The sequence below is a fragment of the Apaloderma vittatum genome, unplaced genomic scaffold (genome assembly GCF_000703405.1).
Source record: "Apaloderma vittatum isolate BGI_N311 unplaced genomic scaffold, ASM70340v1 scaffold17560, whole genome shotgun sequence".
Classification (NCBI taxonomy): Eukaryota; Metazoa; Chordata; class Aves; order Trogoniformes; family Trogonidae; genus Apaloderma; species Apaloderma vittatum.
The window spans coordinates 40,627-61,339 of NW_009696391.1; the positions used below are offsets into that span (position 1 = coordinate 40,627).

At 39.2% G+C, this 20,713-nt stretch overlaps 1 protein-coding gene across 1 annotated transcript in view; it reads right to left on the minus strand.

Moving 5' to 3' along the window:
- MMS22L (MMS22-like, DNA repair protein) overlaps positions 1-20,713 on the minus strand; it is a gene marked incomplete at its 5' end in the record, with an annotated part of 68,164 nt that overhangs the window by 13,129 nt on the left and 34,322 nt on the right. Inside the window, 6 exons of the mRNA XM_009874703.1 lie at positions 2,113-2,282; positions 4,610-4,769; positions 4,914-5,056; positions 5,755-5,897; positions 10,424-10,574; positions 12,974-13,164. Coding sequence (XP_009873005.1) covers positions 2,113-2,282; positions 4,610-4,769; positions 4,914-5,056; positions 5,755-5,897; positions 10,424-10,574; positions 12,974-13,164 — 958 coding nt within the window. The remainder of the gene's footprint in view (positions 1-2,112; positions 2,283-4,609; positions 4,770-4,913; positions 5,057-5,754; positions 5,898-10,423; positions 10,575-12,973; positions 13,165-20,713) is intronic.

Sequence of the window (20,713 nt, forward strand, 5' to 3'; positions counted from 1 at the left end):
ATGGGGATGGATCTATCGAACAATGTTTGTCTAACATTAGGGTGGATTAAGGTTCCTGCACTAAAATACCACTGCTCCACCTCCACGAATGGGCACCAGACATAGGGTGCCACCCAAGGAGAATCTGATCACACATCTCAGCAGCCATTTAAGTTAGTCAAGGTGGGGGTATTCAAGTTTCTCCATCTCTCCTCCCACTCCATTTATATGCTTTCCCTCCCACTATACTGTGTTTTCTGATATGCCCATTTGGGTTCTGGGGTGGGGGGGTAAGAGGGGTGTCTGCTCCTAGTTTGTTTGTTTTGCAAGTTACTGGTTGAATCACCTCACAAATTGCTATTCACAGAATCATTTAAGTGAATTGAATGCAAATATACACGGAGGTGAAAGGAAATGAATTTAGCTTTAAGTGAAGCTGGCTTAAGCCAACTCCAAAACAATAACCTGAGAAGTCAGACAGTACCTAGAGTCCATCTGAGGAGCTCAGAAACAGTCTTAAGAGAATAATTTTTTTAACTGATACTGAAATATCAGTTGATTCTAAATCAGATTTCTTCCACTTTCACGAATAAAGTGAAAGGAAGTATTTTGGAATGAATGAAGCATTTTGAAGTCCTTAAAATATTGGAACTTTGTAAATACAACCAATTAAGAAAACACAGGCAGCATTCCATATTGTAACAGGAAAAATAAGTCTTCTGTTGCCAGGTCTAGTCGAGAGGTGGCGTCCCTGCCCAAAACAGGGAGGTTGGACTAGATGATCTCTAAGGTCCCTTCCAGCCTAGGCCATTCTATGATTCTATGATTCTTTGCCTTCTCTCTCCAAAAAGTGCTTGCCAGATTAAAGAATTACTTGTTTTCTAGAAGGAGCATTTGACCATAAGATCATCTAGCTTGGTCACTAAGATCACACAGCTTAGCTGGAAAACACATGGACTATGCCGCAGACTGATGGAGAGGACAATAGCAAGGTTGGGAAATCAGAACTGACAAAGAAAACAGGAAACCAGGGTCTGCAACACTTGGACTTCAAAACCAGCTTGGGCAGCTTCATCTTAAAACTACATCCATAGTGCAGACTACAGAGAAACAGTGCTCTCCAACCGAAATAGTAAATTAGCAAGCCGACAGTCACACCGGTGTCCAGATGGTCTTATGTGCATATAGCTGAAAATACCTACAGAGCAGCAAAGCAAGTCAGATTCTGCACATCATTATACAATCACATTCTCTTTCATGTGACGTGCCATCGATCAAAATGCAACTTTTGAGAGGAATAAATCTGAGGGATGTTTATAAAGGCATCACTGCGCTGTTTCGCAATACAATCCTGTAAAGCAATCAGTTAAGACTGCAATCAAAATGAAGACTAAGAGGGAAAGGAAAAATAGTAAGCAAAAAAGCCCCAAGGATTTACAAGGGAAAACATGCCAACTTATTTATTTTTAAAATATATTCGTTTCTCTTCCTTACCGGCAGGAATTAGTGTCTTTCTATAGCATGAACAAGCCTTACAGAGTTTCAGGAGCGATAGGCAAGCTGAGGGATGAATAGGAGGAACAAAGGACAAGAAGGCTTTAGTTGTTTAAGCGTAAGCAAAAGGAACTTGATTCAGCAAAACATATTCTCAACCTATTAAGATAAAATAGTGCCATGATACGCAGAGGACTGTCTTTTGTTCTTAAGAGCAATAAAGAGAGTAGCTCGTCTTTAATTATTTACTGTTAGCCAAGTCAAGAATGATTTAAAACATTTGTTTGTTCTGTCATCTCAACAAGTGCCTTGCTACATATCATGATTATCTGATCCACTGTTTCAGAAATTTCCCACATCAGAGACCAGTGTAAACAGCAGGCTGGCTAAAAGCTTTCTGTGTACAGTGATTAGACTAGGAGCTCTGGAGAGTAGCACAGCCCAGCTGTGTGCAACGAAAGGAAAGCCAATGGGGTGGCATTTTTCCTTCCACTTCTACAAGAAGAAAAAACTCCTCTTGCTGCTTCTTTAAATTCAGTCAACGCTTGTTTTGATTAGGGAAGAAGAAAACATCCTCTGCAATATGAATCTTTTCCTGAAGATATGTTTGCCTGCTGATAACAGAGTTCAGATATTTACCTGAAGATAAAGAGGCAGGCTTTCCTGAATAGCAGACAGCAGAGCCACAGGCAGCTCTTTGTCCTGCTGGAGCACAGAGTGCGGCAGCAGTAAGCAATCCACGATGCGGAACAAGAGTTGCTGCGCTTTGGAAGTTGCCAGTATCGGTGCCCAGAACTTTACTAGACATCCTATTGAGGAAAAAAAAAAAAAATTGAGAACTCACGAAGTAATTTACAGTCAGAAAAAAAAAAGTTTAAGAAAGCCTAAAGAGGCAATGGGCTTGCTGGGGCTCTGAGCAATCTGATCTAGTTAAAGATGTCCTTGCTCCCTGCAGGGCGGTTGGACTAGATGACCTTTAAAGGTCCCTTCCAGCCCAACACATTCTATGAATTATGTTAAATTAGATAATCCAAGAGTAGCAACAGCAACTAAAATGACTCATTCTCATGTACTCATTCCGTGGGAATCCCCTTAGCAAAAGCCCAGTCAAGACAACTCCAAGTCCATTTACATTTCAGTAAAACTAAAGTACTAAACTGATTCGATACACTACAAGTTTTTAGGCAAGTGAAAGCTGCTTTAGGAGAAGTACAGTAACACTGAAGAAGTGATCTCTCACATCCCTGCAGAAAAATTAAACTAACCTTGATACAAAACACCATTGCAATCAGCACACATGCACTTAAATATTTACCTTACTGTGTGCATACATCACATTTTACAGAGAGCTGCTGCCTTTGCCTTCCCTTCACATTTGTCTAAGCCCACCTGTGGCAACTACTAATATAGCGACTCAATGTTCGAAAACATTAAGTATCTTTCAAATTTTATGTAATGCATCTAATTTGGTAGATTAAAAAGAATGTGAGACAGCCAACTCCATTAAACCAGCGTAGTCTCTCCAGATCTTTGTGGGCTCTCAGTCCACAAAATGAGAGCCTCAGAGAACATCTTTCTTGTTTTCAACACATTAACGTATCGCTTGCACAGCTTGGAGCCAGTTTTAAGATCTTGCTTTTGAGTTGCAAAAAAATGTTAAAAAGGTGTTGACGTGTAGATGCCCTGACTTTGAGAAACATCTTTATTGCAGGTGAGGTGTAATTTTTCATGACAAAATAACTCTATACATGTGAGTGTTAATACTCAAAACATAGATTAAATAAAACAAGACTCCTACACAGTAGTTCCACAGACATTCTTAGAAGCAAGGAAGTTTGCTGGGTTGAAAATACAGGAATAACCCAAGAAAATATGTTCAAGACTTTGAAAATAATGAAGGATAAGAAGTAGGCTGTTAAAAGATATTATTAATCTATAAAAGCCATCCGTTACCATCTCTTAAAAACAATGCAAAACAAAATTAATCTTGTGGACTGAAAGAAAACACAGCGATCAATCACAGGAAAAAGATCACTTAACAATACTTCTAATAATGCGGTCGGAGCTTCCTGTTTTGCAAGAAACATGCTCCTTCCTGCAGAAGTACTCCTCAGATTATCGCTGCTGTGATGTATGGGACAGTAGAAGACACAATCTGATCACAGACAGGAGGTGTTTAGATTTGCAAGATTTTTTTCTTTGTCCTTACAAGCCCACAGAATATGAAGTGACTGAAATACACTTAAATAGTTTTTTTCTTTAAAATGTTTTTATGATTTCTTAACTAAGAAGAACAATTTCTTACACATAACACCACAACTGAAGATTAATCATCTCCTACTGCAAAGAACCGAAAAGAAAATTCCAATCTAAAGTTATCAGTGCTTCATCTCAACATCTAGATATCTAAAAGCATTTATATTTTCTATCAATATATGCAGATCTTGCAATAGAAGCGTAAAGTGTTTTACAAAACTCAAATTCCATTACATTTGATGCATCTTCCACATTATGGTTATGCTTTCCACTGTACTCCTTACAATTGCATTATATTCTGCGTGTACACGTAAATCATTACTTTGTCTTTAAGAGACATAAGGTTTACCCTATTTTTAAAGATAAGTGGATCAGATTGGCACGTTCACTCATAATAAACAGCATTCTTATTTTTCCATCCTAACAGTGTTTCTAAACTTTCATGAACAAATACTAGAATTTGAGGTTTAATAAAGCACAGCGTGTAAGAGGAGCAGTTCTAAAAAGTTCCTAAGCTAACCTCTCCCCTGTCATAACCTCCAGTAAATACAATGTAGCATGCCATCACATTGCTTCCTTGTATGCTTTCTAGTTTTGTTTAGATAAAACAGGTGGGTTTTTGCGGTAAGACATGAAGATATCTTACTTTTGAGAACACTGATTTGCAGAGTTAATTAAACAAACAAAAAACCCATAAGGAGGTTAGGCATCAGGATAAAAATCAAAGAAAAATAGTAGAACAAAATTAAATAACTAATATCTTGGTTATTTTGCTTTTTTTAAAACTATTAAGATGGACAGTAGAGAGGAAAAAATCATATTTTACTGATTCCTTAAAACTATTTCCTAAAAAAAAAAAAAAAAAGGTTGCAATAATTACCTATGATCCAATACGTAAGCTGCAGACCTTCTGGAGGTCCTTTTGCCTTCAGATAAGGTTTTACATACTTTAATACATCACCTAAATACTCCAGAGACTTTGCTACCATGGCAGATTTCTCAGGGAGAGTCTGAAGGCCACTGTAAGTTTTACCAACAGCCTGAGAAAACAGAAACATTAAAACATAAATAAACTTAACAAGTCTCTTAAAAGGTTTGCGAGAATAATTTCGTACACCAAACAAAATCCCATATATAATCCCTTTGCCCTAACACTGTCCTATGAAGCTAAGGCAGTACCGTACCTTAATGAACTGGACAAGAGCATATTTAGGGTCTTGCTTGAGAACTGACTCTTCACCATGAGCCTTGGAAAGAATGTTTTCTACTTCCGAGAGTTTAAAAATCAGTCTTGTCAGTTCAGTCAGCTGCTCCATATAGGCTTTCCCTATTTGTTACAAGAGAGCAAAGCAGTAAATCTAGTGTACAGTTAAACTTTTTGACTTTAGTACCAAAATCATCTCTCTAGACAAAGAATGTGTCTAAACTAGGTTTTGTTTCTAATACAGCTATACAAGAATGAATAGTATTAAGTATGTATAATCAAGTCTTTCATTCTACTAATGTTTTTCTTCAGACTCTACAAAATGCATATGAAAAATGGTTGCTACAAGATGTATTCAACAAAGAACTGCAGCGTTTTACAGAAGAAGTGATGAAGTATTGCTCTGAGAAAGGAAAAAGAGTCATTACAGAAAAAGCAGTATGACTTGCAACTGGATTTTTTCCCTTTTTTTTTTCTTTTAGGGTATTCACAGCATGATTTCTGACTATTTACTTCAGATTTTCACTTTTTTCAGAGCAGCTTCTCCATGGGGGAAAAATAGCTTGTCTCCTTGGGAGCAAGTTTTTGTTCTTTGCTTCCAAGGAAACAAGCTCTTTTATCTTTGTTTGTGATAAATTTGTCATATGCAGAGCAGGCAAACTATCAATAAATAGCACAAGCAGCGTACAGAAACACATTTTGTAATTAGGTAAAAGTAAAGGAATACAAACAAAAATACATTTTGTAATTAGCTGAAAACGTTTGCCAGTTTTGCAATATAGAATCGTTACTGCAAACATTAGGGAAATGTGAGCACTTACCAACTGTTCGCTCAGCATCTGTCTTGGCCAGCATGCCACTCGGTTGATCTATGAACATTTGCAAAATGCATCGAAACCAAGAACGTACCGTCAAAGCTTCGTAGGATGTGTATCCCATACTAGAGAAAGCCTCACAGAGTGCACTGCGAAGGTAGAAGAAGAAAAAGGTAAAAGAGATCTAACGTGAGTATGCGAAAAGGTGTCAGAATGTCTCATTTGGCTGTAGGCATATGGAAAGACTGTGCAGAAATAATTAGAAAGGAAGTAGCAGAAAGGCCAACTGGCCTTCCTTTTGTGTAATCTATGGACTTTGCTCACTATATCCTGATGCTTAAATGCAGAGAATGCGATAAATTTGGTGACACCACACATGGTAAGATAAAAGCTTGTATACAACATACACACATTTTCGCTACATAAAGCAAAACAGAAGGGGAAAAATTCACATAATGAGAGTCTTATCCTAACAGTGGATAACGCCTAAACTGATGGTGTACACCGCTACAAATAGTTTAAGCTGGACCAACCTGGAACTTCATACTGACACTGCTTAAGCTACTCCAGCCTTTCACAGAAAGCTGGCTCAGGTGCCCCACGTGACTCTGAAGTCTGCTTAGTTCTAACTACATAAAAGAGGGAGGAGAGAAGGTCTGCTCTAGCAAATAAAGACATGCTATGTTAGAAATAGATCAAAAAGGGAAACATAAAAAGGCACCTCGGAGATGAGAAAGGAAACTGCTATACTTGACGTAGGCTTACAGACGTATGTATCTGTGTACGGATCCGCACACCAGCACGTACGTTCCCACGCAGAGCAAACTCACCGTATATACTTTCAACCAAACCCTCGTTGTACCAGTCAGGTGTCAGGCCGGCGTCAATGGCACCAGCAACACCCGATCCACAATCCCTGTACTCTGCTGGTCAGTATTTCCACTGTTTTACTCACCTTAGCACTGTGAGTAGCTGCTGCAGTCACTTTTACCCAAGCATATCAGCTCCACATCAGTAATTCTGCAGAAACTCCTTGTAAACGGACAGTGGGTTTGTTCTGCATTCTGTTTCTAATTCCTACCAGATGAGCGCTGTGTGTGCTTCAGGTCAGTGAAATTTCTTGAAAATATTTAAATATTTACACCTTTTTATTTGAGAGATTTCCTCCCTGGTCAGTCCTAGGTGCTTCAACTTTAATGAAAAATGCTCGTACTCTTTTCTTGATATATGTACATATAAATCTACTTATTTTCTACTGAATTTTTCCTCATGCTTGCAACAGAAAGTCAACACAGGTTCAGTCAGCAGCCAAAGTGAATTCTGTTTCTCCCTAAACAACATTAATAACACGTGTTTTTTTCCTGTTTCATTTAGTTAAAACCAATGACAACTGTATACTTTGTCTGAACATCCCTGCTGAAGTACTATTGACAAAATAAATACGTAAACTAAATGTAAGCAAATGAAATATAAAAAATAGAAAATAAATTCCAGTAAAAAAGGGAAAAAAAAATACGATGTCTATGGACTTAATGCTCTTTGCGGTAATGTATAAACAATTCCAGCCGTACGTAACCTTGCTGTACACAGCTCATCTACCCGGCCCCAAAGCCTCATAACAACACTTTCTGCTGTAGTCTCACTCTTGTTTCTCTTCCTTGCTGGCAGGCAGGCCACTTAGGCACCTTCTTAAAACTGGAAAGGAATATGCTTTTTATTCTTAAGAAAGGAAAGAACAAAAATTACACCTGCTAGAAGCACGGCAAGTGGTCCTTTTAAACCAGTAAGCTTACGCTCAAAGTTAGTTTAAACAGGTTATCATACTATGATGCACTACACAACGTGAATCTGGAGAGAAACTTTTAGGCATGGCCAAAAAAGAAATGCCAAATCTCGTGTGCATGTTCCCAAGGGCACAGCTTGTCCATCAGAACCTTTATTATTGACATAGCTGATATGCAGAACAAGCTTCAATCTCAGAGAGACCAGGCAGAGCTTGCAGGGTGTAAAACAGCATCAGCAACAAAATAATCTTTTTACTTTTTAACTGAGAATGTTTGATTTGAAAATTATCAGACTGCAGTAACCATGAAGTCTTAAGATCCCAGTACTTAGATACTTTGATAACTTTTGCTCTACAACTGCCTAAGGTAAATAAATACACAAATCATGCTACAAAAAACTGGCATCTTATTAGCATATTATAAAATGACAGTGTTTAGAGTACAATACCTCTGTACAATTCTACCAAAAAAGTCTTATCTTAGGTACTTGTAGCCCTTCCACAAGGAAATCCGAGCATCTTACAGCTCTGTTAATGAGGTATGGACATACCTTCACCTGGTTTCAGATCACTTCGGTTCTCACCTTGTTGGCCTTGAGGCAACTGATAGGAGAAACAGAAAATTCTCCTTGAGGCTGCACAATTGCAACTGCAACAGCTTAGGGGCAAAAATATTTGCTTCTGTGGACAGAAGGTCCCATGCTTCAGAAGAAGATTCATGGAAGATTCAGAAAAGCAGAGATTGAGAGCGCACAAGGATATACGAGAGAGAACCAGAAAGAGTGAGAACAGGGATTCACAGAAACCGTCGGGTTGGAAGGGACCTTTAATGGTCATCTAGTCCAAACCCCCTGCAGTGAGCAGGGACATCTTGAACTAGATCAGGTTGTTCAGAGCCCCATCAAGCCTGACCTTGAATGTCTCCAGGGTTGGAGCCTCCACCATCTCCCCAGGCAACCTGTTCCAGTGTTTCACCAGCCTCATACAAAGAATTTCTTTAAACATCTAGTCTAAACCTACCCTGCTCTAGTCTAAAAACGTTGCCCCTTGTCCTGTCACTACACACCTTTGTAAACACACACAGACAAGCAAAAGACAAATATCCATCATCACTTGACTATGGAGTCATGCTTTCTCCTGCTAGTTCTCTCAACGTGGATCCATGAACCCAATATTTGCAGTCAGTCCATGACACAACCTGCCAGAGGAGGGCAAGGTCCTCTCATTCCTTTCTAAGGCGGTACTGGAAGTAAAGGTGTGAATTGCCTCAGAGTGCAAGACCCATTTAACTTAAGATTTTCAAACTCTCACACAAGTGCTCCAACTTCTCAAGTAATGTACACCAGGTAATACTAACTATACTCATAGAAATGTACTAACTACATTTTTAGATGGAATTATGGCAACAGGGCTGCATGGGGAACTTGGTACTAGCCACATATACTTAAATTAACTCCTTCCAGTCACATAGTGTTTGCTGATGGAACTGGTAATAAGCCTTGAGCACTTAAAATATACCAAAATTCCAGTTTAAGCACCAAAATGTTCTTCTTCATCTCACCTGAAGAGCAAAAATCTTCAAATTATAAATGGGTATTTATGTGCTTAACTCCTATTTCATTCATCACATGCTAGGTATCTGCAACCTTGCATGAAACTCGCCCTATAAATATCATACAGGAGAAATACGGCAGATAGAGAACGAACACTCCTCTCCCAAGTTCCAAACTGACACAGGAGGAACTAAATTGAACTTCCTTCAGCATCTCCCTGCAAGAAGGCCATAGCCTCATCTTTGCTGATTACACTGAAATAGTCTTTACCATATCCGGATTTACAGTTATGTTTCTTAGTACAATATGTACCCTAAAAATGTGCAACATTTTTCACTTTCAAATGCAGTCCAACATAGAAACACTCCCTCTCATCTCTCACCTCCCATGCTTCCAAAGCCTGATTCAGAAGCAGGGCAAGGGGGAAAAAATCCACACCACAACAACCACCACCATCCATCTATCTTAAGTTCATAGAGACCTACTTAAAGCAAATAAAATTTGTCAGGTATATAAAAAACTGCTGGACAGAGTCCTGGGAAATCTGCTTTAGCTGACCGTACTTGAGCAGAAGCATTGTACAAATTAAAGTAGCTGATCTCAAGGGCCACATCCAACCTAAAGAATTCTGTGAAAATTTAATGTTGGCATGTAAAACACGGGAAGGTGATAAATACTCTACAAAAGCCCATTATTTAAATCATCCAGAAACTTGAGCTACGTGAACAAAAATATGCACCCAGAAGGTGTTCCAAGGTTGTCAGAAAGAAAGTTTCAATGCATGCATTTCCTAATACTTTCAATTCCTCCTCAGCTTTCTGCAGAAGCTACTACTGTCTTGCCAAACTGTAAAAACTTTGCCCAAGAGTAACAACAATAGAAGGGGGTGACTAACTACAACTATGCTAATTAAAGAAAAGGCCATGGGTTTATGCATTTCACTTTGATGCAGTATTGCTCTTCAAGGAAGTACTTCTCTGAAGATGTATTTCTAGGTACCTATTTTCCTAAACTTTTTGTTAATGACTCTGTTTTCATTGGGAAAAAATGAATGGTTAGCAATATAACAGATAAATAACTTTTTCAACATATTTACCCACCTCTCTGGTAAATTTTTAAGACCTTAAGCTAATTATACATAAAAACAAGTAAAAAACTCAACCCAAATAACACTCACTATCCCTATACTATAACTGTAACTACAGTTTCAAGAAAACTCTAACAGATGCAAAGAATTTGGACCATCTTAATGAAACGTTACTTTTTGAAGCAACATTTGCCACAAATCTAATGAAGGAATGAAAGAGTACAGGAAGAAAAAGCAGTCTCAATTCTTCACCTGTTTTCAATTAGGTGACTTAGATATCTTGACACCAGTTGAGGCCACACCATGTCATCCCATCCAAACAGCTGCATCATTGACAGGACAGGCTGTGGCTGGAGATCTGAGAGGGCTTTGCTGGGCATATCCAAAGCTAAGAGAGTAAAACCTGATTTTAAAGAGAGAAAAACATGACACCGTGTTAACAGTACATCCTTGTTCACTAAAAAGCACTTAAAATTAATTATGATTTATAACGTGCAGTTTGGGAGTACCAGAAATCTCAAAACTGAGCATCTAGTCTAACAGATAGGGTTTGTACACATGCTAAAACGAAATATCTGTCCCAAGGAGTTTGTAAGTCAACATGACACTCTGAATGCAAAGGAAGGAGAAAGGATCCAATCACAGGCAGTTTCAAATATATTCATGAAAGCACAGATTATAAATCCTGAAGACATAGCTCTACTGTTTATGCAATCAAAAACATGTCTTAAAAACCTAGGTTTTTGTCTTATTGGCTTCCCTTTCTTGCCTCCATCCACAACTTCTTCCCTTGTACACAGAAGTACTGCTGTGCTTTACAGGGCTGAGTTTTATTTATTTGCTTAGTTGTTTTTACAGAGTTCTCAAAATGAAGAACTGCATTTGGAAAGAATTCACTCAGTTAAAACTAGTATCTTTCTATTTCTAGAATAGACTTTCACGTATCAGAATATACAGTGTACATAAATTACTACAGTCAGGCTTACTCCTGAAAAAAGGATCTTCATTTAGCATTTGCAGGTCTACACACTGGAAGAGTACTTTGAACAGAGTTTTTGTTAATGAAACCTTTTCCTGTTTCTGTGAGGTCTACTGTAGATTCTATATCTAACACTACCAGCATCAAAAATACAGCACACTCTTTATACTGCAAATGACAAATGCATTTAAACTGTGGAAGAAAACATAATCTGAAAAGCTGAGCAATTATTAGGTTAAAGGAAATGAGAGGCATCAAATGAGTTCAGGAAAAGTGACTTTGGATGGCAATGAAATGAAGGGCTTCGCTCGTTCGCAAGTTCTCAGTTCAAGGTAAATACAAAATTATCTTATTAAAATAATGATTTCTAAAACTGCAAGTATGGAGAAGCTGACTTTGAATTAGGCAGAAAAGGTTAGTTTTCAGAAACAACAAGGGAGCTATTTTAATGAAAGGTGCAGGGACAGAGAACCTTAAGCTATGACGGTTTTCACGTTTCCTTACGTGCCTCGGAATAAAACAGAAGGTCGCACAGAGTCCCTGCTCTGCCTGAGGTGAGGAAGTAATTTGTGCCAGACTTCTTCCCGATTATCACTTTATTTCTACAGCCTCATAACACGGGTGGGAGAGAAATGGGAGACTGGAAGGCTAAAGCGGGTCGCAGGCTGTGTGCCTGGCAGGGGGAGCAGGAGAGCTGCCAGAGCCGCTCTCTCCCCGGGGCTGCAGCCTCCAAGGGAAAAGGCTGAGGCAGCAGCGTCTCTGTAGCACTGCTGGGCACAGCTCTCTGTAGAGCAACAACTGCACTCCCCGGCTTCTGAGAGGAGTTTGTAACAGATTGTTCTTCTTGCCATTTCAAAATAAAAAGACGGGACGCTGTAGGAAATGAATGAAAGTTTTGACACTGACAACCCCTTTCTTTGATTTGTATTGCTGCTGCCCACACGTGCCTCAGCAGTGTGAGACCACGGTTGCTGCTCGCTGCCTCCTTCATTAGCGTTACCTACTAACTGCTGCGAGGCGGCTTCAAATAAATGTATTTTAACTTTTCTACTGCTAAGCTTGTAACTTTACCTAATTCATATCATGATGGGAAAAAAAAAATCATATTTCACTTCTCTAAATCTTAGTTAAACAGGTAAAAGGTTTTGTTGTAACTACAGAGTACAATGCTAGCTACTGATGTTAAAGATCAAACTGGAATTTCTTTCTATTCACTGCCAGGCTGACGTGTTGCATGTGGAGTTCACATACATGGGGAATGCTGTACTTCAAGATTAAAATCCTCCTGTGTAAAGCAAGATGAATAACTAAAATGAATTATGAAATAGCTTTATGACCATGACCATAAGGATTCAGCAAAAACCAAATCAAATAATGAATCTTTTAAAAATTGTCTTAAAACGTAAAATACTATTGGAAAAAAATTAGTTTGAATTGCAGTCATAATGAATAGTTCAACATAAAATTATAATAAACTTTTACAAAAACATGTAAATTCTAGGTATTGTAAAATGGGCTATTATTATTTATATTGTGCAACATTTGCAACGTTGATTATAATCTGTGACTAGTAAAGAAAAAGGCTTGTACAGCTTCAAACCTCTTTGGAGTTCTCAATCTGTTTGTATTCTATCAAGTAATTCAACACTACAATATCTCTCCTTGTCAAAATATTTAGCATAGAATCTACTTTTTTTGCATCTATGCATATTTAAGTTACCGCATGGAAGCAGAAACATCCCAAAAGCGCAAAAATCTTTGCGAGTTTGGGACGCAGAAAATAGCATCAAACCCAGCAAACCGCAGGGAGGGCCGATGCTAACCTGCGGCTGTATCAGCGAGCTGTGGGGAAGGTGGCATCTGTGACATTCTCTGGCTCTTCAAGTAGGGAAAAAAATTTCTCCAGAGAGCGTTGGCGACAGCAAGGTGGTGCTCTTTAGCCGCCGATGGAAGCTGCGCCTCTGCGGCCGCGTTCCCCGGCTGAAGTCCCTGGCTCACACGTTTGTGCACACTCCTGGGGAGAAACAAAAACAGTGTTTACCTTCAAGAGGTGAAAACCCCACGTCTTTTAAAAACACGCTTACAACTCCTTCATGCCCCAGAACCTGAAAACTCAAGGATCATTTTGTGCAATTAGGACCTCTATGGAAAGGCATTATGCATACTAGTTAGCTGATGGATGAATGATGGCATATTAAGCACCATAAAGTTAATGTTAATTACTAATGTCAACCATTAATTATATGCTTTTTAATATGTCAGATCAAAATGAGAAATAGGCAGCTTTAAAATGGGTATCCGCATTCTGCAACTGCTAGCACGACAAGCAAGCCTGCTCACAATCCAAAGCCAGATGCTCTTTAAAAATTTTTGTCAGTCGGGCGTTTATGACGAGGTTGTGTACGGCAAATAATGGCAAATGATTCTGATCAACTGTAAAGCTCCCTTCTGAAATCTGTTTCTCATTTATAAAACCTCGCTAGGTACGAGTTTAGATAAGAGAAAAGATTCATTTTCTCCTGATGCGCCCCAGACAATTAGGTTTGACAGCAATGCCCACAGCTTTGTTAGTACAGTAAGGACAAAAGTTACCACCACACACAACTCCTATCTCTTCCTGAGACAATGTGGCATGAATTCAATAACGCACTCAATTTTCTTTGATTCTTCTAGTACCATTCCCGCTACTTAATCTAATTTGGAAGTTGTGACTTTCTAGAGGTTTAATAGAGATATGTCTGCAGGGAATCAATGTTCTCAGAGAAATGGGGGGAGGGGGGCAGGGGGGAAACATTAATAAATTTGTCTGGTAGAGCAGGATAGGGAGGCATTACTGCACCGAGCTGATCAACTAAATAACATGCTTATTAAAAACAATCTGTAGGAACGTACTATCATTCCTGTTCCTATTTATCTTCTGGTCAACTCAATTGAGATTGTGCATTAAAGCACAGGCAGCATTATTACATTTGCTTTATTAAATTCTATAAACAGCACTGTAAAGTCAGAGTCAAAATATTTATAAGATAATGGCAAACAGTGGAGGCATCTAGACTTGCCTTAACGCTAACATTTGTAGACTATAATATTTTTTTCCTTAATTGCCATTCTCACAATAGCAACTGTTTTGCAAAACTCTTGCCCTAGATCTTTATTCTGTGTGCACCCGAATCTGAAATAAACCAAAACAAAAATAGAAAACAACTCCAGCCCCTAGTTCTCTTCTGGGAATGTGGGAAAATTATGAAAGAATTACACAACTCACAGCACTCATTAGGACATCTGAAATGGAATAATTTTAAATAAAGAGTAGGCTGGCTGCAAGGCCTTCCCATACTAGGGTTGATATTAGAAGCGCATCTCATTACATCAAATTAGTATCCAAAAATTCTGCCTAACACATAATTTAAAACATAAAACACATCGGCTGTCAAAGGTAACGATACCTTACGTCTGCCTGCAGGCATCCGTTAGTTTCAATAGGACAGACAGAGAGAGAATTGAGTACCAGCTTCTTTTCGAATGGCTACATTTAACAGACATGGAAGGGTACGTAATACCAGGAGGAATCAAGAATTGCTTTCAGAGGCGGCGCGAGTCCAAACACAAGAGCAGAAGCCAGGAATTTTAAACCCAACATTTATTCCCTCTGCGGCTTGACATAAACCATACAGCCTTTGTTAGCCTCAGTTTCCCAGCCATGATATTTGGATAGTAAGACAGCTTACCCTTTAAGGATGCTGCAAAAACAATCACTGCTTAGACACTGAGGATTATATTCAGTATGTCAGCTGGTACTCCTATTTACAAGGTATATTTTCCAAGTCAACATGAATTGAAATAGAAGCGAGATTAGCATAAAAACTCAATGCAGTACTTCTTTGGGAGCGTCCCTTATTAAAAAAAGGACAAAGAAAAGGGTGCAGAAACAGTGAGGTCTAGAGGGCAAACAATGGAAAACTAAAAAAAGCAGGGCTAAAGAAGCAAGTTTCATCTATATTTTTGCTCATTACAAAAATATAAAAGTTTAACAATGAAAACATAAAGGGTTTTTTCAGATTATTTTCTTAAGAAAGGAAAGCATGATGCCTCAATAGTGCAGACGATAAAACTTACAGGACCAAATTCTGCCCATTTACATCCAGACTATACCGTAAACTTGCACAAAGACCTTTTTCTCTCCTCTAAATTGCCTCTCCCAAGAAGGTTGCCTTGCATCTCCTATAGCCATCTATGCAAAGCAGAAGGGTGTGCAGACTTCCAAAGTAAGGTAATACATCTCCATGTCAGTGGAAGGGCAACACGTACAGAGCAGTATTTATGTTTATTCATAGTAACCTACACAAATGCTTGCCATAAAGTAAATGCTTGGAATCAATGGGGCATCAAATATGTGTTGCAGCAAAAGTAGCCAGCTACTTCTACCAACAAGCAAATTTTTTTAATTCCATAAAAATATTGATAAACACTATTTTACTCTTTATTCAGGCTTCCCCATCTTTCTAACACTAGACAAGCATACCAGCAAACATCACTCAACTTCTGAAACTATATACACATAGTTTTCCATTGTGGTAAGAGCTCTGGAACCACCGGTTGCCTCATTACAGCGGTAATAATAACTTGATGTGGTTTTCACTTGTTTTGAATAGTGGATTTCCTGTTTCCGTAAAGAGGTCGATTTTTCATTTTACCATCGCATCAAATAAACCCTGAGTTCGTGAAAGAAAGGAATGCTTGTGCTTCCTGAACAAGGACTATGCTGGATGTAGAGGTACAGAAGTAGCACGTAGGATTATTTTCTACATCTTATACCTGGGTAAGGAAATGCAGCCATTTATCTGGATGTCACCATGAACTATCCTTTTGCAATCATAAACCATGCCTTTGCAAGCCTGGATTATTAAAACAGAGTGAAACTTTAGGTCAAGCTGGAAAAAGTAAAATACATAAAATGAAGAAGCCTTACTATATAACGGAAACTCAAGTCATTACTAGTCCATAACCTGCTCTGGCTGCATACTGGCATCCAGCCTTAATACAATGGTGAGACCACACCTGGAATACTGTGTCCAGGTTTGGGCTCCTCAGTTGAAGAGAGACAGGGTCCCACTGGAGAGAGTCCAACGGAGATCTACGAGGATGATTAAGGGACTTGAGCATCTCTCCTGTGAAGAGAGACTGAGAGAACTGGGGCTGTTGAGCCTTGAAAGGAGACGGCTGACAGAGGACCTTATTAACGTATAGAAATATCTGAGGGGCAGGTGTCAAGGGGAAGGGGACAATCTCTTTTCAGTGGTGCCCAGTAATAGAACAAGAAATAATGGGTTTAAGTTAGAACACAGGGAGTTGCACCTCAACATGAGGAGAAACTTCTTTACTGTGAGGGTGACAGAGCACTGGCACAGGCTGCCCAGAGAGGTTGTGGAGTCTCCTTCTCTGGAGACTTTCAAAACCCACCTGGACACGTTCCTGTGTGGCTGCCCTAGGGGATCCTGCTCTGGCAGCGGGGTTGAACTAGATGATCTCTAGAGGCCCCTTCCAACCCCTGACATTCTATGATTATATGATCTACAAGGGTTCAGAGCTCTCCAACATGAGAGACAAGCTCCCTCCTCCTACCAGCTTTGCCAGGGACACGTACTGCCACCGTCACCGGCTCCCAAACTATAAATACGGACACTGGTTCCTCCACAGACAGTTCCTCAGAGTTCCTCCACTCCCAGACCATTCAGGCAAGACACAGCATCCACAGAACCCAGCTGCCCAGTACAGCCAAGATTAAGCTCAGGAAAGTCTTTTTAAAGGGCCTGAATGACCTTTTGATGCTGAAACGAATAAATAAATAAAAAACAACACCTGCAGGACATCCTTGTATAAATCTAGGGAGATTGGGTAGAGATATATGAGTGTTTCTAAAATGACAAATGGCTTTGATGCTTAGAATTTCAACTACAAATACCAGTGCTTTCAAGGAAAACTCAGGCAAAGTGAAATGAAACAAAGCATCATCACACTCAGAATCGAAGACAGGTAATTTGGAGTTTTCCCTTCTTTTTGTGTCACTGTAAGATTATCAGTGCAGCTCTTCATCTTGATATTTTGGTAGCAAATGCATTACATCTTGGTCCCAATTTAATATGTTATCAGAGAGGCAGTAACAGCAACAGAATTGGCTGTGGGAAGTTGAGGTTTCTTATGCTATGGGGCAGCTATGAAGATTTCGGCATAAAGAAGTAAAAAGATATGAAGATTAGCCGATTCAGTGAACAATAAATCAGAGTTTTGATTTCAGTGAAGAAGATAGAAGCATTTTACATTCTCTTAACAAGCCCCAGACAGAGAGGTCATACCAGTTACTTGGGACAGTGCACAACAATAAAGTTACCATCTTAAAAGTCTCCTAAAATTCAAAAGCCCCATTAATACAATGAAGAGTATATTTTTTTCTGCTGAAAAAGTTTAGCAACAAGTTACACAACAAACACAGCATTAAAATAAAATCCAGAATAGAAGTGCCAGTTTTGACACTACTCCATTTTATGTAGAAGGAAGTTTCTACTTCCCTTCCCCTCTTCCTTGACAGTACGAAGAAATTATAGCATTATTGTATGAAAAAAGATGGGGCTTTCCTGTGGAACTCTACTTAGTCCTATTTTCTGTGGTTGTGCAAATCTCACTGCAGTGATACAATAAAAATTTACTACTGCTACAGGTGTAAAACTCCAAGATCTCTGCTAGAGAGCAGTCCACTTGGCTTCAGTGCCTAAGCTATATTTACTAAGCAGCATTTTAGAATTTAAAATTACTCATCCAATTTAACTTTCTTCTAGTACCATAAAACATCAATACTCAATACCTCTACTCATTTCTTCCTTTCATTCTACTAGAATTGTTGCTTCTTACGGTGACCAGAACTGGGAGCGAGGTTTCGGCAGAAGCCACACATATTTCCAGTAACTAGTCCTACCCAAAATTAAGCTGAAAAAGATCCTTGTGTGCCATCCATATGCCTTTGAAAATAATCCAGTATGGGTATTCAGCTAGTTGATTATCATGCCATTTAGTACATGGTAGTTACAGAAAACTGAACCTCGAGCATTTATTTCACTGACCCGTAAGGATACCAACTCCCATGTTGACAAACTCTGTTCAACTATTATTTAGTAATTTGTTCATAAGCATTTAGTTATTTTCATGGCTGCGCTTCAAATATGCAGTTTACATGAAATACACGTTTCTGAAATTATAAAATCTAATACGAAGTGTGGAGGGCGAATACATGCTCTTACATGGATTTTTTCTAAAACATTCAAAAGAGAAAAGCTAGTTGACATCCAGACTGTAATACTGGCATTCATAAAGGCCAGGGCTAAATGGTTGTGTCTGGGTTCACATCTGCTTTCAATGCAGTATCATGGAGCTGTGCCAAAGCACAACTAACAAGCTGTATCATCCTACTTCTCTTACGCATGCAGATTCATGAAAATGAAATGGATGTGGATTCACAGATGTGGCACCCAGCTGCACCGTGCTTGCACCATGGTGCAGCTCCTCCAAGAAGAAAGTGCCCCAGCCTCACCATGCTTAGACACTGATGGCAAGTCACAGGTGTGGGTTTAAGGCTCCTCATGGTAAAGGTTTTTGGCTTCCTGATCGCTGCTGAATGACGTGATCCCTTGACCTAAGGGGTAAAAAGGTGAACCTTCTTTCTCTTGGCCGTAGTTATAAATGCAGGTGTGCTGGGCTGCAGAGCTCTGCACTGAACTCTTGCTTATCAGCTTCTTTAGTAAGCGCACCGACAGCACGCTTACAGGAATTTTCAGTGCTAAAACATCTAGTTTATGGCCTTGAAATGCATAAGCTGGACATTAAACAGCTAAGGCCTGTGAAAACTGCCTTAAGTGTCTCTAGGCACACAGGTTTAGTTAGCTAGGGAATTTCAGTGGTTAAAATAGCATCACTTTCAGGCGTTTCCACATTCCAGCTGTTCCAGTGAAACATGCAATAAGGTGACTAAATGATACCCAAGTCAAATTCAAACATCCAAGGACTTTTCTAAATCTGTTTCTAAGCTCTTTGGGATACCATTTCTTTTGTATATCCCTTTATATTGCACCCAGTATATTAAAACTGGTATGACTGCAGTAGGAACCAGACAGAAAAAGCAATCTCACCTCAGATCAAAATCTCTCAATTTGTTTCTATATCTGCAATATACACAAAAAATATCTATAAAGTCTCTACCTATTTGAGCAACAGCCTTTTCACTCTTTGATAATTAAAAAAACAGCACCACAAAAAGAGCACAGAATTTTCACCACCTTTACAAACATGAAAATTTAAGATTTAAGATAAGGCCAAAAAAAAATTTCCCATTCGTTAAAAAAAACATTGTCTAAGCCATAATGATAGCATCACCACCACTGAGCTGTACTGCTGACTGCACAAATAGAACTGACAAAATCATGCTACAGTGTTACCAAGTATTAACGTGTCCCCATCAGATCCGTATTTATTAAAACACGTTTCAGTACTCTTCCTTTAGTTTAATTTGCTTCAATAATCCATAATAAATTGTATGTTTAAATGTCCAAATAACATGTATTGTTATACGTGTACATGATGATCTCCGACTGGAGTGATGAAGTAGGGAAGGCTAACAGCGAAAGAGGGATGCTTCTCAGAATTCTAATATCCAGGGTTTTTATCAAATGCTTGTTTTTTTTATAGCACAGATTTGTGCAACATCATACATGTCAGTGCTACAACGTGCCTTCATCAGGCACAACAATGCAAAGCATACACAAAGTGACATGTCTTAAATATTGGATAAGATCCAAAGGGATAAGAGGATGTAACGATTAAAAAGCTGGGAACAAACAGATCACAGACTTCTGAATCATAATTCCCAAACGGTTCCCTTAAAACACCCTCTTTTGGCCAGGAAGTTCCCCAGGTGCCTGCAATTCAGCTACCCAAAAGCCTTGTGTATCTAACCCGCAATCTCCGTCTACCAGGGCCCAGAAATCTGATCATGACTAACCCACACCAAAAAACGAAGGCTGCACAAGGTGCAGCAGTAGTTACCTTCATTTAAAAACTTGGAATACACACTTTTTTCATGTAACAACCAGTGATCACAGCCTCAGAGCGGAGAGCACCAAGGTCCGCTTTCGACAGAACGCTTTTGGGATCAGGCTCTGGTCCTGATGGCGAGTTGTATGTTAAGTCAGTCAATGGATAAAAGTGTTAAATCACAGAACAAGGAATAGAGCCCACCACGCTCTCCCCTCCTCATATGACATTCTAACCATTAGATAACAGAAATTTAATCTTTTGGACTGTTGCTAAAACAAACAAACAAGGAACAAAACAAAACAAAAAAACCCCAACATATATCTACACATCTTCAGAAGTGGGACATCTACAGCGGCTCCAAGCATGCAGATTTCTGTATCAGACACTTCTGGGCCCACCAGACACACACGATTCAACCCTTCAATTTGCATTTTCTGTAGACTAGCAGCAGACAAAAGTCCGACATAGGGGGCAAGAGCGGT